At 42.6% G+C, this 27,261-nt stretch overlaps 1 protein-coding gene across 3 annotated transcripts in view; it reads right to left on the minus strand.

Annotated features, from left to right (window-relative positions):
* Positions 1 to 27,261, minus strand: part of LOC135548823 (prolyl 4-hydroxylase subunit alpha-2-like) — a 34,738-nt gene that overhangs the window by 3,337 nt on the left and 4,140 nt on the right. Inside the window, exons 2-14 of one of the 3 annotated variants that reach the window (XM_064978780.1) lie at positions 13,105 to 13,207; positions 10,328 to 10,424; positions 9,975 to 10,126; positions 6,732 to 6,869; positions 5,801 to 6,040; positions 4,576 to 4,775; positions 4,083 to 4,259; positions 3,798 to 3,868; positions 3,577 to 3,676; positions 3,301 to 3,354; positions 2,047 to 2,112; positions 921 to 989; positions 524 to 620 (exon numbers count right to left, since the gene is read on the minus strand). In XM_064978780.1, coding sequence (XP_064834852.1) covers positions 524 to 620; positions 921 to 989; positions 2,047 to 2,112; positions 3,301 to 3,354; positions 3,577 to 3,676; positions 3,798 to 3,868; positions 4,083 to 4,259; positions 4,576 to 4,775; positions 5,801 to 6,040; positions 6,732 to 6,869; positions 9,975 to 10,126; positions 10,328 to 10,424; positions 13,105 to 13,189 — 1,546 coding nt within the window. In that variant the 5' untranslated portion in view covers positions 13,190 to 13,207. Of the gene's footprint in view, positions 1 to 523; positions 621 to 920; positions 990 to 2,046; positions 2,230 to 3,300; positions 3,355 to 3,576; positions 3,677 to 3,797; positions 3,869 to 4,082; positions 4,260 to 4,575; positions 4,776 to 5,800; positions 6,041 to 6,731; positions 6,870 to 9,974; positions 10,127 to 10,327; positions 10,425 to 13,104; positions 13,208 to 27,261 lie in introns of those variants that run through there. The other 2 variants (XM_064978782.1, XR_010456894.1) reach the window with 2 other exon arrangements.

Genomic DNA, 27,261 nt, shown 5'->3' on the forward strand with positions numbered 1-27,261 from the left:
TCCATACTACTTGTCAAACACAGATAACTGATACTGAACACTGGTTGTTGGGGTGGGATTGGTGTGAGATGTGGGGGTGGCTTTCATAATTTTTTGGGGATTCCTCATGGCTTTGCTTAGAAGAATGCAGGTCCAAATCAGATATCTATTGAATATTATATGAATCATATAAATTAAAATGGCCAATTTGGGTGCAATCAATTGTCTTCAATTCTCAAAGACTAAATTATATTTTGACATAATGTTTCAGGAATGCAAATCCTACCTGTTTCTAACTACAGAAACGATTTCAAACCAATCTGAGATGGTGGGTGTCAATCTTCTTTCTTGTGTTTTTTTGATGTGGAACGACCCCGAGGTAACATTCCTATGAAGGTTTGATTGCAGCCTATGTGAGAGATACATACAAGGAGCACCGACTAGGAAGTAGTCAAAGAAACATCAATTGACTGACACCAATTAATTGATTGATATAGATTAGACGCTGCTTGTGAGTTTGAATTAAACTCTCCATCCAACTCACCCCATTTACATCCTACTAACACAGGACAGGCAGCGTGTCTGGTCCTGTAGTCTCCCTCTCCACTCCTAAAGAGGTTGTACCAGAAGACTGCAGTTCCCTGTGGACCCAGGGTTACATATATTTGATGAAAAGAGCCAGGAGTTTTCCCTGACCATGTGACCTGACCAGGAAAATCTAGAGCCTTTCATCTAGAGCCTTTCATCTAGAGTTTTTCATCTAGAGTTTTTCATCTAGAGTTTTCCCTGACCATGTGACCTGACCAGGAAAATCTAGAGCCTTTCATCTAGAGCCTTTCATCTAGAGTTTTTCATCTAGAGTTTTTCATGACCAGGTGACATGGCCCTATAGTGATGAGGGCTGTACTTGTCTAAGAGTAGGTTAATGGTTTATCTCTCACCTTTTTGGGATAGATAGCTGCTCCAAAGTCTGGGAACACAGTTGCTCCTCCCGCTTCAACATCACTCATCTGTCAGGGAAAACACAACCCTGTCAGCTGGCTTTACTGATATACAGTTTACTGTAAGAAATGTGTACTGCCTTTAAAAGGATACACTGTTTTAACAGGCGCGTAATGATACAAGTTACAGGTAGCCTAGTGGTAAGAGAGGCGAGCCAGCAACCGGAATGTTGCCAGTTACAATTCCACGTCTGACGGTATCAAATCCGAGATGACATTGCTTGTTGTTGTGCCCTTGAGCAAGGCACTTAACCACCCACAACAACTGCTCCACTGGCGCCCAGTGTGGCAGCCCCCTGCTCCAACCTGTACATGAATATTTGTGTCTTTCAGAGGGGTTGGGATAAAGCAAAGTGACATTTCTATTGGACCATGTGACCAATGGACGAATAAAGTGATCTTAATTTAAAAAAAAATAACATGTAGCAACGTAAAGACTACTGACGATCTAATGTAAAGACTACTGACGGTCTAAATAAAAAAATAACATGTAGCAATGTAAAAACTACTGACGATCTAAATAAGTGTCTTGAAAGTCTTGAAACTATGGCAAATTGTTCAATGACACTAAACATAATGTTTATTACACACCATTATACAGCAACACCAAGTCCATAACAGCCAGTCATTCAACTATACAGAAGTGCAGCAGAAAACTAAGTGATCCAAAAGGACTGTAGTTTTGCAAAGCGTGGCATTCTTCTTCTATTTACACTCACATCACACATACAGTATTAGCATGGACCAAGAAACATGGTAGCATGTTGTGGGGGGGGTACAACATGACGCAATATGCACTGAAATTGACTGACAGAGACTCCAAGTGGAAATGTCCTGTTTTTGATCACCTTTTTTAGTGATGGTATGAGTATGCGGTAACACGGATTGCCAAATGGTTGAGAAACATGGAAATGTCAATCAATTGAAGTCCAATATTCAAGTAGAGTTCATGGATCTGCCAAAAACAATAATTATGCAAAATGGAGACCCAAAAAAGAAGAGTCAAAATCTAAAATCAGTAACTGCTACTGTAAATTGACGGCAGCAACTGGATTCGCATACTTACGTAATTTAAAAAAGTAGCCACGCGATTTCCAGTGCCTAATGTTTTGAAAGCATCAGGTTCATCTTTCTATGAAGATAAAATTTGAGAGTAAAACACACATTGAAAAAATACACAGAGACATGTACTTACGTAGTTCAGGAAGGTAGCAAGTCTATTTCCATCGACCATGATGTCCTGAGGACGCTGCAACAAATGTTTATAACTTTTAACCCAGACTGAAATGAATAACTCTTGGATCCCGCCACTAGGGCACTAAATCAATCATCTATAACTACATTGATTATTCACAACTGTTTGACTTAACATAGTCATTGAAAAATTAGTGAGGCCTAACCAATTTCACACAATATGAGCTACTACTGAATATTTAGCATATTGAATATAATATAGAATAATGGAGATGATTAGATTCACTATTTGATTAATATGGATATATTTTCATGAAGTTAATTGATACTTTGTGCACCTCCCAGTGGCACTGTCTACAAATGGGTGGTGGCCCCCTTGCGTGGCAGTCTGAAACTTTCCAGACAGAAGAAACCTACACACATTACTCACTATAAAACCTTAAACTGTGCCCGAGTTTAAAAATGCAATCTTCATCCTGCTGTGATTTTTTTGTGTGCCAGAAACGTAAAATAACAACTTCTGACCGTGTATTAAATGTGTTTTTAAAGAATTCCATTACTCAATCACCACATATCAAAGCCAGCATGCATGGGCAAACTTGATCATGTCCAAAAATGTGATGATTTTCTAAATTACAATTGTATATTATTACTAGAGACTCTTTTCCTTATAGGAAGATGCACTCTGGGGTTATGGACATGGTTGAACTGTGACTCAACCCTTCATCTAGGGCCACGTCCAAGAGCCCTGGTCAAAAGTAGTGCACTATATAGGGAATATGGTGCCATTTGAGATAATACCTAGGTCTCGTTTGTCAATCTGCCATATAGGAATTCAGGGCCTCTCTTAGATTACACACTATTCTAGCAGTGGATGGTCAATGAGATGGAGAACCCCCGACAAAACTTTATAGGTCTACATTTGTCTTAGACAATGTCTTGCATGTTGACTGCCAACACCGTAAACGTGTGTGCTACGGAAGTCTTTTTTCTTATCACAGGTCAACATACACGTGAAAACATACTTTCTCCAAAGAACCCAGCAGGATAAACCATTGCATGCCTGTTGCATCCCTTCTCAGATGCAACAGAGAGCAATTGTAGGCCGTCTAGAGGTTACCCTTACCCTGGAGAAATCAAAATGTGGCTCATATTGTCCTCCGACCCCATAGTTAGCAATCTGTTCAGTGAAAAGAGAAGAAGCTGAATTATTTAACAACATCTGAAGCTTAAGACGAGTCACACAAAACCAGGTGCCTGTTAAGATTGTCAGTATAGTTTCAAAGAGTGAACAGGGGTATTCTTGCAGTGGGCCACCAGAAAATAGTATCCAGTGTTAGGTAATATGCGTGTCTTAACAGGTAGAATGCATGTACAGTCTTATATAGTATGTGGTGAGTACCTGGAGTAACTCGGCAGTCTGCGTCGTCAGGCCTGTGATGTCCTCTATCCTCTGGTTGACACGCTCAATAACAGGGTCCTCCTCCCCCTCCAGCCAGGCACTGAAGGACAACAGATCCACTGACTCGACACAACAACACCACTCATTCACCCAGACATGAAGCATAGCTAAACATGAACCACAGAGGGCGCCAAAACCCTGCTTTACCCATAATGACTCACCTTTTTGACACCCTGTAGTTCGCTGTGGTCAGAACGCCTGTTTTGGGGTCTCGAACAGTTGCTCTCGCAAGCTATACAAAGATTTACAGACAAGTAGGAATAAATATTGACATACAGCACTTGTAACATCTCATTTTCCCTTTGGACATTCACCACTTTATGATACAATGTTTCAATACTACCACTGAAACATACAGTATAGTGTTATATCTAAAAAAATATAGATCATCTGTGAGGTAATAGTGGCTCTGCTGGTCCTGTTTGCTGCTCCTTTGCTCCTCTCACCCTGGGCTTGGCCAGCTCCTTAATCTTCTCAATTTCTGAGTCTGAAAGGGCGTTGAGGTAGCGGACGATGTGTGGGCTGTCCCACTCATCCTCCTCCTTCATGGGCTGGAGCAGCAGGCGAGGGTTCCTGTTCCCGTCATGGTAGCGGCAGTACAGCCGGCTGCGCCTCGCACTGGTCTGGATGGGATGGGTCGAGGGTGTGGGAAGTTAGACCGGAACTCACAGCTCCTCTCCAAAACCCTGTCAAATTACCGCACCGCTCTAAAAGTTCCCTCACAATAACTGTCTCTTTTAGACATCACCCTTTTGACACCATCTCATTTAGCTCCCCGTCTGCTTCTGCTCTCTTCTCAACTCCATGTCACTCCTTGTCACACCATGACAACGAGTGACAAGGAGTTGACATGATATCACATACTGGGAACAGGCTACATCTCATGCTCCTTACTTTTAAAAACACTGTCTGTGCGTTACAAGAGTCAGTCGGTCTCACCATTTTGACTCCCTCTCCCCTACATAGGCCCTCGTAGATCTCCCTCTCAGGTAGGTAGTCCTTGGGTCTCTTGTAGGTCCCCAACTGAATGGGCTCCTCTGTGGCCGGCTCCTGGACCTCTTGGTTCAGCTCCTTCAGCTGCTTGGATAGCAGCTTCTCAAAGTAGCGCAGGTTCCCTCCTGCCCTCTGGTGGCTAGAGTCTGTAAGGACACCATGGGTAATGCAGTTCGACAGATTAACAGGACATGGGGGAATATGAGGGAATTGTGTGATGGCACGGCACGGCACAATTCAACAACATTTAACTCTCGTCAATGGTTTGAGTGAAAAGGAACTGTCTCTCTCTGTGTGATGCTACTTCAACCATACAAAATGAATCCGTTTTGAGTATCAAGGGAAATAGGCTTAAACACTAACATTGAAAGTCTGAAATAAGATGCGGTGTGGTGTTTGGAGTCAGTCGTTTCATAATTGCCATTACATGTTATGAGATGAGAGACATGATAAAGCATTTAATTCAGTATAGCAAAAAGACATTCAGTTACTTTAGTTAAATCCAGTTGTCTTTTCAGTTTGAATTACAGGAGCCTCTAAAACAAAAATGTTATACCATCTCCCTAATACGGTATTCCCCTTTTGTTAACTTCAAAGGCTTCGAAGAGTTAAAAGTAGCACTTTTCCTGCCACAATCACACTGGGGATTGGGAGTCACAGACAGCTGTAAAAAAAGATACGCAAACTAGAGACAACTACCCAACAATATGTTGCTCTAGCTAACCGCAGCAGCTAATGTTATTATTTTAAATCTGATTCTTTACTTGGTAAATATGCTGGTAGATCTTACTAGTTGTTGACCTTGGGTTTGGTTCATTCAACTTCACATTTAAGCAAAGTAACCAGAACTCCATAATTGCAGCCTTTAACAAACAACAACATTCCTGATGCAGCTCAAATTAGCAAACCGTGAGCACTCAGAGTTACACCATGTAACTCTGGACAAATACGAGAGGTTTTGAGAGGGTGATTATGTGAGAATGTGCAAAAATATGACAGTATGTGAGGGAGAGTGAGTGCGTGAAAGAGAATGTGTGAGGGAGAGTGAGAGTAGAAGAGATTGAGAAAGTGAGAATGTGTGAGAGAAATGGTATGAGAGAGTAAGACGTCTCTCCTGTTGTCAAACACCTCAAACACATGAAACAGTGGAAACAGCGCGTGTGAGTCCTACCGATGGCCACTAGGCGGCGTGTCAGCTCGATGGCACGGGGCAGGTCTCCCATCTGGTAGACGGAGTAGCTGAGATAGTCCAGGACGTCGGCCTTGGACACCACGTGCTCCTCCCCTGCATCCATCTGCCTGAGGGCCTGCTGCATCCACAGCACCGCGTGGTAGTAGTCTGCATCGTTGTACGCAGTCTTCCCCATGTCGTAACAGTCATCCACTGTCAGGATGGCGTTGTGGTGCATCCCTGCAGGTATAGTATAGTATAGTATGATGCACCCTTTTGGCAATACAGCACCATTCTGTTCTGTTTGAGGTCTCCTGGTCGCATGTCATAATAACATCCATTAATAAGACAGTTGTTTATGAGCAGTTTATCAACTGCTTACGAGGTTACTACATAAGAGTGCTCCATAAATCCACAATGGTGTTATGATACTGTAGTGGACGTTGCTATAGCAGCAGTAAGAGGGTCATATCAAAACACTTTGCTTTTGCAACCTTTTTCTGACAGACCTCCCAGACATGGTGGGGTGTGCAATATTAAAATATATACATAGTGAATGTGTGGCCACAGCATTTGCTCCCGGTATCAAAACTGTTCTGTTTGAGCTTGCATTTCTGGAGAGGGTAAACATCTGGCTGGACGAAAGAGCAACCGTTCTCTGCAGTCTGGTAGTGCTGGAAGGGAAGGCTGAGAAATGCTCAGCTCTCACACCGTCTTCATCCCAAATGGCACCCTATTCCCTACATAGTGCACTTCTTTTGACCAGAGTTCTGATCAAATGTAGTGCACTATGTAGGGAATAGGGAGCTATTTGGGATGCAAACACTGTGCTGAACACATCTGGAGGCTTCTGGAATCTTCCATGGCAGAGTTTCAGTGACTGTTCACACACAAAGAGTATGGATGAGTCAAGGAGATGATAGAGCCTCACCAGGCAGTTTGCCCTTAGAGAAACTCTCTGAATCCAGTTTGTACGTGTCCTGGAGACGCATCAGTGCCTTGGCAGCACCTTTCTCATCCTCCTCGTCAGGGAAGTACTGCCTGTGTACAGTCATGTTGGAGATGAACCCTGAGGAGGGAACACAGTGATAAGGACACAGAGTGAAGCAGTGAAAAGGTTGCATCCCAAATACCACACTACCCACTACTTTTGACCAGAGCATTGATAGGGACTTTGGTCAAAAGTAGTGTACTATATAGGGAATAGGGTACCAAACAATGAGTCAAAGGCATCACAGCACATCTGCATTGGAGTTGCCTGGTGTGCACTGCTATGATGTGTGATAATGTAGTGTGTGAGGTCAAGACAACTACAGAATGTTTATTTTATTTATTTATTTGACCTTTATTTAACCAGGTAGGCCAATTGAGAACAAGTTCTCATGTACACCTGCGACCTGGCCAAGATAAAGCAAAGCAGTGTGACAAAAACAACAGTTACACAAGAGTTACAGACAAACAAACGTACAGCCAATAACACACAAACATACAGCCAATAACACACAAACGTACAGCCAATAACACAGCAGAACAATCGGTGTACAGTGTGTGCAGATGTAGTAAGATCAGGGAGGTAAAGCAATAAATAGGCCATAGTGGTGAAATAATGACAAGTTAGCTTTAACACTGCAGTGATAGATGTGCAGATGATGATGTGCAAGTAGAGATACTGGAGTGCAAAAGTGCAAAAACTGTATTAACAGTATGGAGTTAGTGTGGTTGGGTGTGCTATTTACATATGGGCTGTGTACAGGTACAGTGATATGTGAGCTGCTCTGACAGCTGATGCTTAAATTTAGTGAAGGAGTTATGAGTCTCTAGCTTCAGTGATTTTTGCAATTCGTTCCAGTCATTGGCAGCAGAGAACTGGAAGGAAAGGCTGCCAAAGTAGGTGTTGGCTTTAGGGATGACCAGTGAGATATACCTGCTGGAGCGTGTGCTACGGATGGGTGTTGCTATGGCGACCAGTGAGCTGAGATAAGGTGGGCTTTACCTAGCAAAGAATTATAGATGACCTGGAGCCAGTGGGGTTGGCGACAAATATGTAGCGAGTGTCAGCCAACGAGAGCATACAGGTTGCAGTGGTGGGTCGTATACGGGGCTTTGGTGACAAAACGGATGGTACTGTGATAGACTACATCCAATTTGCTGGGAAAAGTGTTGGAGGCTATTTTGTAAATGACATCGCCGAAGTCAAGGATCGGTAGGATAGTCAGTTTTACGAGGGTATGTTTGCCAGCATGAGTGAAGGAGGCGTTGTTGCAGAATATGAAGCCGATTCTAGATGTACATTTTGGATTGGAGATGCTTAATGTGAGTCTGGAAGGAGAGTTTACAGTCTAACCAGATACCTAGGTATTTGTAGTTGTCCACATATTCTATATCAGAACCATCCAGAGTAGTGATGCTAGGCGGGCGGGCAGGTGCGGGCAGCAACCGGTTGAAGAGCATGTATTTAGTTTTACTATTTTAAAAAGAGCAGTTGGAGACCACAGAAGGAGTGTTGTATGGCAATGAAGCTCGTTTGGAGGTTTGTTAACACGGTGTCCAAGGAAGGGCCAGATGTATACAGAATGGTGTCATCTGCGTAGAGGTGGATCAGAGAATCACCAGCAGCAGGAGTGACATCATTGATATATACAGAGAAAGAGTCAGCCCGATAATTGAACCCTGTGGCAACCCCATAGAGACAGGCCATCCGATTTGACACACTGAACTCTATCTGTGAAGTAGTTGGTGAACCAGGCGAGGAAGTCATTTGAGAAACTAAGGCTATTGAGTCTGCCGATAAGAATGCGGTGATTGACAGAGTCGAAAGTCTTTGCCAGGTCGATGAAAACGGCTGCACAGTACTGTCTTTTATCTATAGGGGTTATGATATCGTTTAGGACCTTGAGCGTGGCTGAGGTGCACCCATGACCAGCACGAAAACCAGATTGCATAGTAGAGAAGGTATGGTGGGATTCTAAATGGTTGGTGATCTTTTTGTTAACTTGGCTTTTGAAGACCTTTGAAAGGCAGGGTAGGATAGATATAGATCTGTAACAGTTTGGGTCTAGAGTGTCTCCCCCTTTGAAGAGGGGGACGCCCGCAGAAGCTTTCCAATCTTTAGGGATGTCAGACAATACGAAAGAGGTTGAACAGGCTAGTAATAGGGGTAGCAACAATTTCGGGCTTATAATTTTAGAAAGAGGGTCCATATTGTCTAGCCCAGCTGATTTGTAGGGATCCAGATTTTTCAGCTCTTTCAGAACATCAGCTATCTGGATTTGAGTGAAGGAGAAGCAGGGGGGCTTGAGCAAGTTGCTGCGGGGGGTGCAGAGCTGTTCTCCGGGGTAGGGGTTGCCATGTGGAAAGCATGGCCAGACGTAGAAAAATGCTTCTTGAAATTCTCGATTATCGCAGATGTATCTGTGGTGACAGTGTTTCCAAGCCTCAGTGCAGTGGGCAGCTGGTGCTCTTATTCTCCATGGACTTTACGGTGTCCCAACACTTTTTGGAATGAGTAAACTGTGGATGCTAGTCACGCAGTGGCTAAGAGCTCTCCAGGGACACACAACGGAGACTAGCTGATATAATTAAGCAATAAGGCACGATGGGGTGTGGTATATGGCCAATATACCACGGCTAAGGGCTGTTCTTATGCACGAGGCAAAGTGGAGGGCCTGGATACAGCCCTTAGCTGTGTTACATTGGTCATATACAATTAGAAATACATTTGATTTGATATACCACAAACTCTGAGGTGCATATTGCTATTATAAACTGGTTACCAACGGAATTAGAACAGTAAAAATAACTGTTTTGTCATACCAGTGGTATGCGGTCTCATACACTGCAGATGTGGCCAATGTCAACAGAGGAAAGATGCAGCTGCACATGAAAGACGGCAGCCTGTGTTCTCTCTCAGCTCCACTCTACTCTGCAGATGTCGGGGAGGAGCATGATGGATCAGAATTGGCCTCACACCTTCTTTTCCACAAGGCTCCTCACACCCCCACACACAGAGGAGCTATGTAGAAGCTGTAACCTCTCTCTCCCTCCCTCCCTCCGACCCCATCTTACCATCTGAGGGGTCCTGCAGCACAAGGCTCCTCACACCCCCCACACACAGAGGAGCTATGTAGAAGCTGTAACCTCTCTCTCCCCCTCCCTCCCTCCGACCCCATCTTACCATCTGAGGGGTCCTGCAGCACAAGGCTCTCCAGCTCGGACCACTCGGTGTTGAGTCTCTTCATCAGCTTGTAGGCGTTGACGGGGTGGGCCAGGTAGACCTCTGGGTCTGAGGTGGAGGCAAGCGTCAGCACGTCCAGCTTGTTAGCCCAGCTACAACACAGCACAGGGGAAAAAAACAGTCAGGTTCAGTACAGTACACAATTATCTCTAATCGTGCTACAATCTGATTATTGATAATTCCTCAAAATGGGCTTATTCTGTCTAGTCTTATTTTGGCAAATTAGCCATGTATACAATTATGTTATCAAAGTCACCTTTATTAGCACTTTGGTTACAGAGTGTAGTGTTCACCTTTTCACAGCAGCAAGCTTGGACTCCTCTGCTTGAATATATTCTTTCAAGGACTGAACCAACTCCTTCTCTGTGTATATCAGGTCTGTCATTTGACCTAATGAAAAGTGGAAAGAAAAAAAATAGGGCCATGCTGAATATGAAACTGGAGATGACTCATTAAATACACTGAAGCTTTTGTGTTCTGTGTTATAGACTACTGCACCTATGCAATAAATGTGTTCGGCAACCAGATCAAGTATTTTCACATGATCATCATTTCCTGGAGGGAAAGTGGAGGATGTAGAATATGCTTTGGTTTCATTGTCCGGAAAATAAAGGTTTCCTCACACAGACTTCAGTAAGTGAAAAGTTTCAACCTGTAGCATTCTCTGCTGTGATTGTATAGAATTACCGGTATGTGTCCAACCACACACACCACTCTAAATACCCATGGATCTTGGGGTAAGGGGGTGGGAATGCTGCTGTTTGCAGAAAACAATTCCATAGCAACACTAGACAGTCAAGAGTGAACTCAATGCTGTTGCCAGAAGGAAAGCGAAACAGCTTCACGCAATATTTATATTTTAGGGTAGTAGCAGCCAACGTAAGTATATAAATTACACAGATTACTTTAACTGACATTATGCAGGCTGATGGTGCCACTTTCAGTGAAATTATGCTCACCATGTTATTTTAGAAATTGGACTAAAAAAAGACCTGCTGCTACTCGCTTATCCTGTAAACTATCCTAAGCCTTGTCTATAGCAGGTGTTTCCTTCATTTGATAGCTATGCTGGAGAGATGTGAGGCGAGTTCAGAGACTTAGCGAATTGTTTTCCAGAGACTTTTTAGAAGCATGTTGAACACTGGAGGTTTGGCGAGAGAAAGAACGTCAGTCAAGTCGAAGACAAAGAGGCGCCGTAGGCTGGAGGTGTAAAGCTCTCTCTTCTCAATACTGGACACAGCAAAGACAGCGTCATCAACATGCATGGAAAAGCAGGAATCCTGAATTCAATATCCTATAGACTTAAGAATTCTAAATGAGATGATTTATGACAGGAATTAGGTCATGCAGAAACTAAGGTTGACTGGTGTCATGTCAGATATACAAAGGTAATGGTATAGGCCTACTTATAGGTGTGTCATGGTAAAGGGTAACAACAGAGGCGTAATGGTATAACCATTACGCCTCTGTTGGTGTAATGTGGGTACACACATTACACACTACCATTCAAAAGTTTGGGGTCACTTAGAAATGCCCTTGTATTTGAATGAAAAGCACATAATTTTTTGGTCCATTAAAGTAACATCACATTGATCAGTGTAGACATTGTTAATGTTGTTAATGTTGTAAATAATTATTGTAGCAGGAAACGGCTTTTAATGGAATATCTACATTAGGCGTACAGAGGCCCATTATCAGCAACCATCACTCCTGTGTTCCAATGGCACGTCGTGTTAGCTAATCCAAGTTTATCATTTTAAAAGGCTAATTGATCATTAGAAAGCCCTTTTGCAATTATGTTAGCACAACTGTCGTACTGATTAAAGAAGCAATAAAACTGGCCTTCTTGAGACTAGTTGAGTATCTGGAGCATCAGCATTTGTGGGTTCGATTACAGGCTCAAAATGGCCAGAAACAAAAGCACTTTCTTCTGAAACTCAGTCTATTCTTGTTCTGAGAAATGAAGGCTATTCCATGCAAGAAATTGCCAAGAAACTGAAGATCTCGTACAACGTTGTGTACTACTCCCTTCAGAGAACAGCACAAACTGGCCCTAACCAGAATAGAAAGAGAAGTGGGAGGCCACCGGTGCACCACCGAGCAAAATGACAAGTACATTAGAGTGTCTAGTTTGAGAGAGATGCAAGTCCTCAACTGGCAGCTTCATTAAATGGTACCCGCAAAACACCAGTCTCAACGTCAACAGTGAAGAGGCGACTCCAGGATGCTGGCCTTCTAGGCAGAGTTGCAAAGAAAAAGCCGCATCTCAGACAGACCAATAAAAAGACAAGATTAAGACGAACAAAAGAACACAGACACTGGACAGAGTAAGATTGGAAAAAAGTGTTATGGACAGACAAATCTAAGTTGGAGGTGTTCGGGATCACAAAGAACATGAGAAAAAATGAAAAGATCCTGGAGGAGTGCTTAACGCCATCTGTCAAGCATGGTGGAGGCAATATGATGGTCTGGGGGTGCTTTAGTGGTGGTGTTAAAGTGGGAGATTTGTACAGGGTAAAAGGGATCTTGAAGAAGGAAGGCTATCACTCCATTTTGCAATGCCATGCCATACGCTGTGGATGGCACTTAATTGGAGCCAATTTCCTCCTACAACAGGACAATGACCCAAAGAATAGTACCAAACTATGCAAGAACTATTTAGGGAAGAAGCAGTCAGCTGGTATTCTGTCTATATTGGAGTGGCCAGCAGTCACCGGATCTAAACCCTATTGAGCTGTTGTGGGAGCAGTTTGCCTATCAAGCCAATCCAACTTGTGGGAGGGGCTTCAGGAAGCACGGGGTGAAATCTCTTCAGATTACCTCAACAAATTGACAACGAGAATGCCAAAGGTCTGCAAGGCTGTAATTGCTACAAATTGAGGATTCTTTGACAAAAGCAGTTTGAAGGACACAATTATTATTTAAAAAAAATGTAAATCATTATTTATAACCTTGTCAACATCTTGAATATATTTCCTATTCATTTTGCAACTCATTTCATGTCTGTTTTCATGGAAAACAAGCACATTTCTAAGTGACCCCAAACTTTTGAACGTTAGTGTAGGGTTACCTATAGAGGTGTAGACTTCAGCCTGAATGCCCCAGAAGCAGCAGCAAACCAGAGCCAGGGCTGGGAGAGACAGGTGTTTCCTCATTGTACTGGTAGATAAGACCTGCAATGACATCATACAATCACATCAATTAGTCATTATATTTAATTCAATTACAACTTTATGTATCCTCTCATGGGCAATTAAGACAGGCAAGTCAGTCGGTCATATCCATTTTAATGATCCACACTGGCTACTGTACTATCAGAGATGTGATGATGAAACTATTTTTTTTTTTAAACAGGCAATGTCTTCATTATGAAAAAGCTTGCGGTGCTGTGTGTTCATAGTTTCCAACAGGCTTTTTACTATTCTGTTAGCCATTACCCACCAGCTGGGAGGCCCTGTGCGTTCTGGTGGTTTGTCTCCCGAGTCTAAAAATGGCTGAGGGCTGGGCCACCACATGACTGATGAGAAATTATGACTCATAAGGGTGAATCTATAAATCAGTCTTTTCATTGATCATAGGATCTTAATTTGTTCACCCTGTTGTAGGAGAACTTTCTTACAGCGCAGGACATTTTTAACTTGCAGGGTATTTGAGGTTTAAAAAGAGTTGGAAAGGTCCACTTCGAAATCTTAAGACTAGATTTTCCCCTTACGAAAAATTGGTCAACCCCTATAACAATTTTTGTTCATTATAATCCGTATGATTCACATCTCCTGTTGCTGCAGGATGATTTTCCTGCTGTAGCAAACTGACTCAAATTAAGATCTTACATCTGTAGCAGAGCATTGGGTGAAGACTCACAAAATCCCTGCTAAAAGGCGGCAGGTAGCCTAGCGCTTAAGAGCATTGGGCCAGTAAGCGAAAAGTCGGTAGTTCAAACCCCGAGCCGACTAGGTTAAAAAAAAATCTGTCGATGTGCCCTTGAGCAAGGCACTTAACATTAATTGCACCTGTAAGTCGCTCTGGATAAGAGTGTCTGCTAAATTACTTAAAATGTTCAATGGAAATGGTCTGGTTACCAACTACTGTATGTCTGGGTTATGGGTCAGGGGACAGGGCAGAGTGTATTATTAGAAAGCAGTCACATCTGCTTCCGTAATGGTTAAGAAGTCTGTAAACCTGTCTGGCTCACACATACAGAGAAATTACAGTAGTTGATTGATAGAAGTAGTCTTTCGACCAAAGACAAAACAACCTTTTCCGCTTTCTCTTTCCTGTATAAAATCCCAAATAATGTTGACATAGACACACATGACATAGTTCAGAGAGGGAGTTTACAGTGAGGTTATACAGGGCGTGAAGCAGTATTGTACAGAGTGTCTAAACTCTCCCCAGCTGCTTCACCACAACATTCCTCAGTGAGGACTGTTTACCCGCAGGTCTGTCTAATTAAGCACAGCTCACTTCACACTCCTTCTGAACCACTGTACTCCTAGCTTCTCCTTAATCCAACTCTAATTTTGGATTATCGCCAACGACCTGCTGAAACACAGTATGATAGATACCTAACTGTCAAAACTACCTCATTTGAAGCATACTAAGCATCTGGAGAAGAATAAGACTAAACCTAATTGCTAAGTGATTGTGGCAGGTTTTTACAAAGTTTTGACAATAGATTTAAACATTCTTAAATATTTGTCACTAGTCCTACATTATGCTTCAAATTGTTTACACTGGCCGTGGAGAGCAGAATGTATGGATACATTTATATGTGTGGAAAATGCTATGTTTTTGCAAATCGTAGTTTTTTAAATCTAAATAAAACCAATCCCTTGAGCCTTTCCAGATGAGTCAAACATCATTTTTTGTGAGGAATGGAGGGAAACAGTCACTTCCCAGAAAAAAAGAGATCCTTCCGGGACAATGACAGATGCTATGAGAAAGGGGAGAGGAGGAGGAACAGAAGTGACTTCGAGCTAAAGCACTACATAGCTGACTGGCAGTCTTTCAAATTTAACAGATAAAAAAACAAAACTTTTTTTTTTATGCAAAAAGGTAAAGCAATTGTGGAATTTGATACATTCATGATAAAGGCAGATATTTGGTTAGAGAGCAGTTTACCATTACTAAATGGTATTTACCAAATGTCCAAACTAGTGTGTAGATGTGGAACTGCTGAGTAACTGAATACTGTGCACTGTGAATTCAGCACCATCATCCCACGCATCACCACGCCTCGAGTTCTTCTGACCTCCCACTCCCAGTTTTGCTAGTCATGGGTTAGTCCTGCAATTCTGACCATTGGCAGGGTTTCCCCCTATATTCATTTAGCAGCTGCTGCTAAACTGTTGCCTTGCCACTGCTACAAAGAATGTCATTATTGCCACCATTGGTATTGAAAGGACAGAGGACAACATGTGCAGTAGGAGCTTACTTTGGAGGACATAGTAAAAGGTTTCTGACTGAGAAATCCGGAAAAGTTTACTCAGCAGATGCCTCCACCTGGGGCATGTTGTAATGCTGTTGGAGCTTAGCTGAAAGAAGTTCCATGGAAGAGCATCTGGCTTGTACAAGCAATGGTTGTCTATGGCCAGTCAGATTCCAGTAGGGGAAATCTCCAATTCACAAGTCCAATTAGAGAGTAAATAATACACTGCTGTACTCTTTGTGTACTGATACAAGTGAAAATACTACAGTACATTTTGCATTAATACAAAACAGGCTTATACTGTATCATGTTTCTTTCAACTTAACATTGGCCTCGGGCTGGGATGAACTCACAGTGAAACTGTTGTGTAGAAATATATCATCAGCTTAAGTGAATCAGTGAAGCTGGATAAAAGGGCATGATCATACACAAACACACACCCTCCCCAGGCTGAGATAATGCAGAGACAACCCACCCAAGCCTCAGACTTCACCTTTCCAGATTTCTGTCATAGCCTAATGTTAACTCATTCCTCACAACACACTGCTAGAACATACATCCCACAACCCCTTTCACCTAAGGAGGTCCCAACAGGGAGGCCCGACTGATTGCTCCCTTCCAACTCTGCAGCACACCGGTCAAATTTGTCATATTTTTTCACATTTTCTAGGTGTACAAGAACACAGCTCAGAACCATTCCAGAGCAGGATAGGGTAGTGAGTGACCTTTCCAGTATTTATTATGAGCTGAGATACAGTAAGCCCCAGGGGTTAAATTCGTCCAGGACCTGGTACGTATGTATGATCCAAATGAGAGCCAGGCAGAGCTAAAAACCTTTCAAATGTTGTCCACACAAAATTTTCCACAGCCAACAACACGAGTCAGCAACAGCGGAGTCAGAAAACTCCATAGCAGAATAGTTGACCTATTCAATTGTTCAGCCTGTCACATTCTGTGCGAGAACATAATATTCCTCTCGAGCTGTATATAAATTGCGAGTGCCGAATAGGGAGAGAAATATGCATGCCCAGTTATTGTAGCCTATAACATTATGAATGCAGTCGAGAGAAAAAACACCTTTGAAAGCTTTTTTGATGGCCACTGTTAAAAAGAGGAGGATTCACTGAACTTTCTTATGGAAGCCCTGAAGCCCAAGGCAAAAAAAAAGTAACTTAGACTCTAGGAATTATTTAGTTAGTATCTGGTTTGAGCAATTTAGTAAAAATACATTTTTAAACTAAATTGTTCAAGATACTAAGTCGTTTGAATGACTTAATTGTTGTTTTGTCTATATAGGCATCTTTTGTTATGCGGCTTGTCAGACCTTGTAATGGTTGCTGCTGCCATTCATTCACTGATTCTATTCATTGACATGAGTTGGCTGCTTTTGAATGCCAGAGCATGTAGGTGGGCGAGTGTGGAGCGAGGAGCAGAGCATAATTTCAGCAGATTAAAAACAAAATGGTCTCTTCCGCTCCAATTTCCCTTTGGGCATGCTCTGCCTAGCATTTTGTATTTCCTTTATCACTATTCTTTGAATTACTGTGACCCTACCCACAGTAGCCAATGTCTAGTTTATATTCTACCATCAAGAAATGTAGTTAAAATGTATTAAATTATGTTTTAGGCAGGCAATACATTGGCTACTGAAAATATTACTTTTTTCTTTGAATAGAAACACCATATGTAAATCAATTTAATGGAGCTAAAATCTCATGAACACCATATTCATGTCAATAGGAATAAAAGTAATTCTGTCTTCCATGTTGTATTCACTCACTATTGAAAAATTATTAACACGCAATAACAAAAAACCCTAGTGTATTGAAATTAGTAAATTTGACGTAATTACTCACTCAAAATGTACCAAGTAGAATATATTATTATTTATAAATGTTTAATGTGACCAAAGGACAATATTCAGAAAGTATTTCAAAACCCACACAACGCAGGCTATTTGATTGACAACGAGCAATGTAAAAATGCTAAATACTATTTCAAAATGTAGGTAACCTCTCTCAATAAGATTTAGTACAGACTAGACCTTACACAAAATGTGATAATAATAGCCTGCTTTGACAACAATTCAGTGAATGCAAAGAGTATTAGATAGAGACCGAATAAAGAGAGAAGATACAAAACACAACAACTGGTCAGAGACCAAATATTTTGTAGGACAAATTCATATTTCACACAGTCACTTTAGTGTTTGCATTTAGCCGACAACATGTCATGGAACTTCTGGAAGCACGGCCCCATCCTGTAAAGTGGCACAGAACACAGAGTGCACAAAGGTTTCTACACATCTCCCAGTCTTTACCCTGCGTCCACTCCGAATGCACATCCTCTCTTGCACCCTTCAAACTGTGAGGATTGAAAATATGCTTGGCCTATCATGAGGGTGTCTGTGTATGTTAAAAGCAACATTTTGCAATATATGGTGTGACTAGCGGAAAGGCTGTGGCTGACCTTGAGGTGTAGGCAGCTATCATGAGTTGTGGGAGACACGTACAGAACGTAGGCAGTTAAACAGACTGTTTTTTGTTAGAACTCAAACTTAGCAGTAACAAGAACCAGATGTGAGATAACGGTATTTAGGGTATGAGAGCATAGATATTCCGCCCAGCAACAACTACACCTATCAATGGGAGCGCCCGGGGGCTGGGACCAGCCTGGGCGCCAACAATCAACATAGGTTGAGTAAGTTTAAACCACACTTGATCTCTACTCTGACAGGCCAGCTCGGAAGCAGGAAATACTACTGTCAGAGTATTTAAAGAAGATACAGTGCCTTGCAAAAGTATTCGGCCCCCTTGAACTTTGCGACCTTTTGCCACATTTCAGGCTTCAAACATAAAGTTATAAAACTGTATTTTTTTGAGCATTTGTGAACAAGAATCAACAACAAGTGGGACACAATCATGAAGTGGAACGACATTTATTGGATATTTCAAACTTTTTTAACAAATCAAAAACTGAAAAATTGGGCGTGCAAGCTAATCTCACTGTATGTATGGAGCATAGTATATTTGTGTATATTCCTTATAACCACGGACACGCGAGGTCACGTTACTAATTTCATAACCTTTATGGTGTTATTTTCAATCGTGCTTATGTAGCTAGCTACATTATTCTATTAGCTCTGTAAAACAATGCTAATAGCATCAGAGAAGTATTAGCTTGCGTTGGATTTTAAAGCTACCCTGGCCTTGGCTCCCAAGTAGTACAGCGGTCTAAGGCACAGCATCTCAGTGCTAGAGGCGTCCCTACAAACACCCTGGTTCAAATCCGGGCTGCGTTTCTATCAAAGTAAGTGACTTATTGCGGTAATAGTTTCTGTATGTGATTTAAATGTGAATTGTATATCTCTTTACAAAAAATACCATGTTCAGTAATCCAGTTCTCTGTTCTACCCTGCGTGGTGTTACAGCAGACCCCTATATACGAAAATTGCATTGACCATTTATTGATTAGCTAATAAAAAAAACATAATATACAATCGGTGACTCGGACAATCGGTGTAATATTTATCCTGATCTCACCTGCAAGTTGGCGGTGAACTATGTAGCCAGGGCAGCGTCGATCAGATTGAAAAATATCTTCTTATACCAGTTGGTAGTTTTCTGAGTGCATCCCACAAAGCTGTGTATCATGTCCACCTTATCCACCTTATGCCCCCATTTTGAGGTTATAGTCAAGCAAAGTCTGGTTTGATTTCTCTCCCCCGTCAGGTGGTCCCTGTTGCCAACATGGTTGCTGTATGGACAGTGGAGAGGACATGGATGTCTAGTTTGTCATGCCACTTTACTGCCAGCTGTTGACCGTTCTCCTTGAACTACACCTACCCTCTCTGCATCTTCCTGCCTACAAATGCCGGCATCCCCTTCCTGTTCGACCTGACTGTGCCACAGGCCCCTGTGCTGTTGAAGAGCAGGTGCTAGAAGAGTGTGGGACTGCTGTAACAATTGTCCACGTACAAAATGTGTCCATTGCTGAGATGAGGAGCCGTGGTCATTCACCACGGACCCAGACACCCCAAGCCCCTCATAATGTTGGATGTCAGTGGTGGACCCTGTGTAAGCTATAATGTCCTGGACAAATCCTGTCTTCACGTCGCACATGAGAAAGAACTTGACCTCAAACCTGTGCCTTTGGAGGAAATATATTTATGGATCGCCAGCCTACCTTTCCCAAACAATCAGGTACTCATTAATGCATAGGTTCTTGTATGGCACAAAGACCTGACCAAATGCTGATGTCAGGCTGGTAAGAACGTTTCTTATTTTTGATAATGGGTCATTTAGGATGGAAGTAGCATTGTTGACAATATGCAGGCATCGCAGCAGAACCAGGAAGCAGTCTTGGGAATAGAGGGAGGCAAAGAAGGGAGGTGCAAAGGGAGGATCTGTGCTCCAGTATTCTCTTAGGGAGTTATTCTTTACTATCCCCATGAGAAGGACTGTCACCAGGAAAGTATACATTTCACTAATTGTGGTTGTCACCCATTTAGCAAGTTTCCCCCTCATTCCTTGCTCCCTCTTCTCCTGTAGCTCCAAGGCATAGCGATTGGTCTCCTCTACTATGTCTCCCACCAGCTCATCTGTCAGAATCAACTTGAAGCACTCTGCCGCAGATGGAAATGGCAAGGGGCGTTGCACTCCAGACTGGGACTCATCAAAGCAAACAGCAGGGCCAGGAGGGGTGAAATGGCTGGCGAGCTTCCAGCGACCACAGAACTCCTGTACTTCATCCACTGTCGGTCTGCCTCCATCATCTTCAAAGGGACCTGGGACTTCATCAGTGGACAAGGAGTCCTCAGATTCAGGGTTCTCAATGACTACAAGATGGGGAGGCAGCTCCTCACTGTCAGAATCTGAGTCCTGAGTTTCATACTCAGACTCATTGTCAGAATTTTTTTTAAATATCCAGAATATCCACATTTGTGAGTTGTCTCCTTTTGAAAGAGATTGCTAATACTACAGCTTAGCTCACTAGCTACATCCATAAACAACAAAATTGAATGGCTCAGAGTGGAAGTGAGAGCTTACGTGATTGACTGCCCGGCACGCGCCACTTGTATCAATAAATCACTATCAGAAAATGTTTTGTGTGGTAATTACAGTGGGGCAAAAAAGTATTTAGTCAGCCACCAATTGTGAAAGTTCTCCCACTTAAAAAGATGAGAGGCTTGTAATTTTCATCATAGGCACACTTCAACCATGACAGACAAAATGAGACAAGAAAATCCAGAAAATCACATTGTAGGATTTTTAATGAATTTATTTGCAAATTATGGTGGAAAAATAAGTATTTGGTCAATAACAAGCAAGCAAGATTTCTGGCTCTCACAGACCTGTAACTTCTTCTTTAAGAGGCTCCTCTGTCCTCCACTCATTACCTGTATTAATGGCACCTGTTTGAACTTGTTATCAGTATAAAAGACACCTGTCCACAACCTCAAACAGTCACACTCCAAACTCCACTATGGCCAAGACCAAAGAGCTGTCAAAGGACACCAGAAACAAAATTGTAGACCTGCACCAGACTGGGAAGACTGAATCTGCAATAGGTAAGCAGCTTAGTTTGAAGAAATCAACTGTGGGAGCAATTATTAGGAAATGGAACACACAAGACCACTGATAATCTCCCTCGATCTGGGGCTCCACACAAGATCTCACCCTGTGGGGTCAAAATGATCACAAGAACGGTGAGCAAAAATCCCAGAACCACACGGGGGGACCGAGTGAATGACCTGCAGAGAGCTGTGACCAAAGTAACAAAGCCTACCATCAGTAACACACTATGCCGCCAGGGATTCAAATCCTGCAGTCCCCCTGCTTAAGCCAGTACATGTCCAGGCCCGTCTGAAGTTTGCTAAAGAGCATTTGGATGATCCAGAAGAAGATTGGGAGAATGTCATATGGTCAGATGAAACCAAAATATAACTTTTTGGTAAAAACTCAACTCGTCGTGTTTTGAGGACAAAGAAATCTGAGTTGCATCCAAAAAACACCATATCTACTGTAAAGCATGGGGGTGGAAACATCATGCTTTGGGGCTGTTTTTCTGCAAAGGGACCAAGACGACTGATCCATGTAAAGGAATGAATGAATGGGGCCATGTATCGTGAGATTTTGAGTGAAAACCTCCTTCCATCAGCAAGGGCATTGAAGATGAAACGTGGCTGGGTCTTTCAGCATGACAATGATCCCAAACACACCGCCCGGGCAATGAAGGAGTGGCTTCGTAAGAAGCATTTCAAGGCCCTGGAGTGGCCTAGCCAGTCTCCAGATCTCACCCTATAGAAAATATTTGGAGGGAGTTGAAAGTCCGTGTTTCCCAGCAACAGCCCCAAAACATCACTGCTCTACAGGAGATCTGCATGGAGGAATGGGCCAAAATACCAGCAACAGTGTGTGAAAACCTTGTGAAGACTTACAGAAAACATTTAACCTCAGTCATTGCCAACAAAGGGTATATAACAAAGTATTGAGAAACTTTTGTTATTGCCCAAATACTTATTTTCCACCATAATTTGCAAATAAATTCATTAAAAATCCTATAATGTGATTTTCTGGATTTTTTTTTCTCATTTTGTCCGTCATTGTTGAAGTGTACCTATGATGAAAATTACAGGCCTCATCTTTTTAAGTGGGAGAACTTGCACAATTGGTGGCTGACTAAATACTTTTTTGCCCCACTGTACTTATATATTTACGGTTTTATTCACATGTTTTCAATTACCGGTGATTAATCACTCATTCTGATTCTTGCATAGATTGCAATGGTTACATATTATGTTTGTACAATTTTTGAAGGTTGTACTGATTATGATGAACTAAGCTGATTCCAGCTGTGTGTGAAGCCATGTTTGTTGACATACAATGCATTCTGGGTTGTCGGACCAAAGATGTTATAAATGAGGTAAGTGAGTAAGGGTTCACTAATTTTTTGAAAACTTCATAAAGTGAATGGTGGGATGTGAACGAAGGTAAACGACACACCCCCTTCAACATGCATACCATAAACAGCCCAACAGATCTTTGGTTTCTGTGAGAAAAAAAAAGCATGGCAGCGCGTAGAAACTACCCATCATCAGATTACTTTTGATTTCTAGAGAGTGTTTTACTCAATTATTTCGATCAATGGTGAGCTCACCCGTGATGTGAGTCTGCTAAATGACTTAAATGTAAATGTAAATGTAATTATAAATAGTAATTTCTATTAGCTAATTCATTTTGTAGTCTATGTCAGCTGAGAGTTATACAAATATGACCGGCTTGTGTTTAGTCAATCTTTCCTCAGTTTACGCTAGGACAAATGTAGCCTACATTTTTCCGGTTTGGATGATTGTGTTATGCTTTAGATACTTCTGTGAATGTCTGAACATTGCATCTAAAACTAAACTGCTCACATTCTGGACATAACTTTCTAAGGACGGTGTTTGTGTAAATAGTTTCCGAAAAAAGTGTGGCCAGCTCAAATGCTGATTGTTGCGTCAATCGAAACTGGCCGTTCTAAATAAGCGTTCTAATCACACCGGTGTGATCGTATGTTACAGGGACCACTGTAGAATGATCACACCCGTGCGATGGTATGTGTAAAAGGGTTAAACAAAAGTGAAATAAACAAAAAATGTGCAGTAAACCTCAGAAGTTCCAAAAGAATAAAATAAATGTCATATTATGGTCTATGTACAGTGTTATAACAATGTGCAAATAAAAAAAAGTACAAAAGGTAAAATAAATAAACAAATACAGGTTATATTTACAATGGTGTTTGTTCTTCACTGTTTGCCCTTTTCTTGTGGCAACAGGTCACACATCTTGCTGCCGTGATGGCACACTGTGGTATTTCCCCCAATAGATATTGGAGTTGGATTTGTTTTTTAAATTCTTTGTGGGTCTGTGTAATCTGAGGAAAATATCTCTCTCTAATATGGTCATACATTTGGCAGGAGGTTAGGAAGTGAGGCTCAATTTCCACCTCATGATCAGTGTGCAAATAGCCTGTCTTCTCTTGAGAGCCAGGTCTGCCTATGGCGGCCTCTCTCAACAGCAAGGCTATGTTCACTGAGTCTGTACATTTTGGAAGAGATGGACACAGGAGAACCTGCCATTCTTACAGGAAAGACAAAAGTGGGGTAAAGTGAAGACGCAGCTTCTGTGAAGGAGATGTGGTTCTGGTCATGGACCCCACGGCACCACTTAGTGGCCAAGCCTGATTCCAAGGGGTTAGTGCGTGCAGTACGCCTGAAAACAAACAAAACAACATTATAGAAAGACCAATATCCAAGATCTGCCTACTGCAAGAAGGTGCAGTCTAAAAGGAAGGCTCCATCAAGTTAAGTAAAGAATTGTTTTTGATTTCACACCAAATATATTTGGGGCCAAATATAAAAATATACAATATGAACCGTTTCCAATTCATGATGCAAAGTGTGTTTGCCATTAATCCCCTGTCAAGTGTGTGTATCGCCTCAGTTAATACAGTTAACAAAAGGCATACGTGCTCCATAGCCTACTGGGAGTGATTGGAATGACAGCACAGCCTTTTGACCACACCAACCCATGTTAACCATGATGTTTGTTTCTTTAGTTTTAAAGATCAGAATTTGTTTTGGTATAATTTTAACATTTTTTGTATCCAGAAGAACAACAAAGAAATGGATTATCAAACTCTGGACATTGGGGAAAGGTTAGTCTTCACGCATACAAGTCCAATCTCCATTGTGGCTAAAGGATTAGAATGGAACTTGTATTGGGGCAATTATATTGGACAATTTAGCCACTATAATTTTAATAATGAGAATACCTGTAATTAAGATTTGACTTTTGTGATTAGGAATTTGATACGTTATTCTGATATTTTTGTTATGGAGCAGACAAAAACAAAAACTATCCAGTTAATATACCACTTTGTGGTTAAAGGATTTCCTGCCTCAGGCTCCTCCGTTCCTCTGTCACCTGACACATGACCACCTGTTCCCCTTCACTATTGTCAGTCATCCCACCTGTCTGGCTACACACACAGATTCCAAGAATCTTTCAATGGCCCACCTAGATAGATGATGACTGAACCAAAGACAGGTGAAAAGGAAATGTAAGAGGAGAAGGAAGAATTGTCTCCACTGAAAGGGAGGAAAGATGAGGAAATAGCAGCTGATGCTAAAGTCCTGGAAAGAATTAAAAATATTCAGGAGCTTAGCCTAAAGCACCGAAGAAGGATTCATCCTCAACTACCAGCATCACCAGGAGAACCAGGCAACAAATCAAATCAAAAAATGAGCAGACAACTATCAGGTTATTTGAAGGATTATGTGGTGAGGTTTCTCCTACCAAAGGGCAAGCCCACTAAATCAACTGTTATTGGTTACATTCACATGGTAAGCAGATGTTATTGTGGGTGTAGCGAAATGCTTGTGTTTCAAGCTCCAACAGTGCAGTAATATCTAACAATTCACACAAACCCAAAAGTATGGAATATATAAATATTAGTGGGAAAAAAACTGTTCCAGCTACAATAAATGCGGCCTCAGGCTATGTGGTTTCCAGCTTGCAGAAAGTCCAGTGACGTTTTTTTGAGGGCCGTTATGGTATCGGCTTGAGGGGGAATAAACAGGAATTCTTTTGGGAGGTAATATGGTTGGTAGTCCACTCTGAATACCTCTTCTCCGCCGCCAGCAGTGTTTTGGATCAGCCTCTGGAAACAGTTAAAATGTCCTGGGGGGAACGAACAAAGGATCCAATTTGGGAAAGTTGTATTCCCGTTCATAATGCTGGCGAGTTACCGCCGCTCTAAAATCCAAACGATCTTTCCAGCCGTATGTAATAACACAAAACATTCCCTGGGCTAATAATGTAAGAATTAACACATAAAAAAATGAAATACTGCAAAGTTGCTTAGGAGCTAGAAGCAGAGCTGCCCCATCGGTCGGCACCATCTTGCCATCTCATCACGAAGGCTCAAAGCAGCGATGCATAAAACTGTATGTTTCAGCCATCAAACATCCCGTCCAAGCTAAAGACCGGAAACTGCTTCGGAACAGGAGGGTGGTCTACTGGGAGAACCCATGGAAGAGGTAACTCCCACAGCACAGTTGGACCAGCTCTCCAAGGTGGGGTCCGCTCAACCCTCAAGTCATGGGAAATCAGAGGCACTCTCGATGAAGTGACTCAAGACGGAGTGAGAGTTCGACCAGTGGATACCCCCTTTGGGCCCTGCCAACCTCCATTCACTAGATTCACAGACCACTGTCCTACAAGAGAGAATGAAACTACTAGCATTGGAGGAAATTGAGGAGGAACTACAGACTGATGAACGATGTCACCTATTGGACGTGCAGGCCCGTAAAGCTATACAGGAACAGGAATTGTCAAAGACCTGGCACAGCAGCAGCATCAAGCAAGAACAGAATTGGAGGAGGCACGGATAGTCTCATCCGTCCTGGAGAGGAACAAACAGTTCAGAGGTGTCCAACCATCCTCTTCTGTCATTCACAACACGGGCTGTACTTCCACTACTCCCTGGGACAGAATGGTGACTCCTGAAGAACCCTGAGCTTGCTGAAGTTCATAAATGGGAGATTCATAACCTTGTGAAGGCAGGATGTCACCAAAGTGACTGCTCATGAAGAGGGAAACCCGCCCAGTGAATCCTGGTATCTCCCTCCCCATTGGTATTGCTGGATAATATGGTAAGTACCAATTTGTCTTCAACTATTCATTCCAGGATGCTGGTCAAAGCCTAAATGACTGTCTGCTGCCTGGACCAACCTTTGGTCCTTTCTTGCTCGGTGTCCTTCTCCGGTTCTGGCAGGACTCCACAGCCATCAGTGGAGACATCAAAGCCATGTTTATCTGATTTGGCTGCTGCCTTCCGACACCGCACTGCTACGTTTCATAGGGTGAGATATGGAACGAGACGCAGAGCCCACAATCTAAGAATGGCAAGTGCTAACATTTGGCACCACATGCAGTCCTTGCTGTGCCATATACACTCTGCAGAGACATGCCTGGGAGCACCCAGACAGTGACAAAGAAGTCTGGGACTCAGTGGAGAATGCCTTCTATGTGGATAACTGCTTACAGAGCCTCTCATCCACTGCCGAAGCAAAAGCACTCCTCAACAAAGTCTGGAATCTCTTGTCCAAAGGGGGATTCAAGGCATGACAGAGGGCAAGTAACACAGCAGAGGGTTATCCAGCACCTCCCGCCACAAGCTAGGACAAGTAGCATTGAAGTATGGCTGCCACAGTCTGGCACCAACCCACAAGAGCCCACTCTAGGTCTGAGATGGAGCTGCACACCGGATACAAGTGCCGCTCAGCCTGAGCACCAAAATCCCTTCGGGTATATCTTGCCTTGCACAACCCGGGCCAAAGTCTTAGTCCGGGATCTGTGGCAGACCAACAGGGACTGGAATCAACCAATCTACCCAGCTGACTTAGTAGAAAGATGGATATGTTGGGAAACAGTTGTCGGCGCTCTCCAAAGTCCAGATGCCAAGGTGTTACGTCCCATCCTATGATGACCAACTAGGTCCAAGCCAGGAATTTCATGTGTTCTGTGACACTTCAGAGCAGGATTATGGAGTGGTTTCCTATCTCTGAGTGGGGGATGATGCTGGCCAGACCCATGTCTCCTTTGTCATGGCCAGGGTCACACCCAAGAAGCAGTTGTCAATGCCTAGGCTGGAACTCAGCACTGCCCTTTCTTGAGCCCAGTTGGCCTCCACCTTGCAAGCCGAGGTCACCTTGCCAATCCAAAGGGTCATCTACTAGGGTAATTCGACCACGAT

This window comes from Oncorhynchus masou, chromosome 11 (assembly GCF_036934945.1).
Source record: "Oncorhynchus masou masou isolate Uvic2021 chromosome 11, UVic_Omas_1.1, whole genome shotgun sequence".
NCBI classification, from domain to species: domain Eukaryota; kingdom Metazoa; phylum Chordata; class Actinopteri; order Salmoniformes; family Salmonidae; genus Oncorhynchus; species Oncorhynchus masou.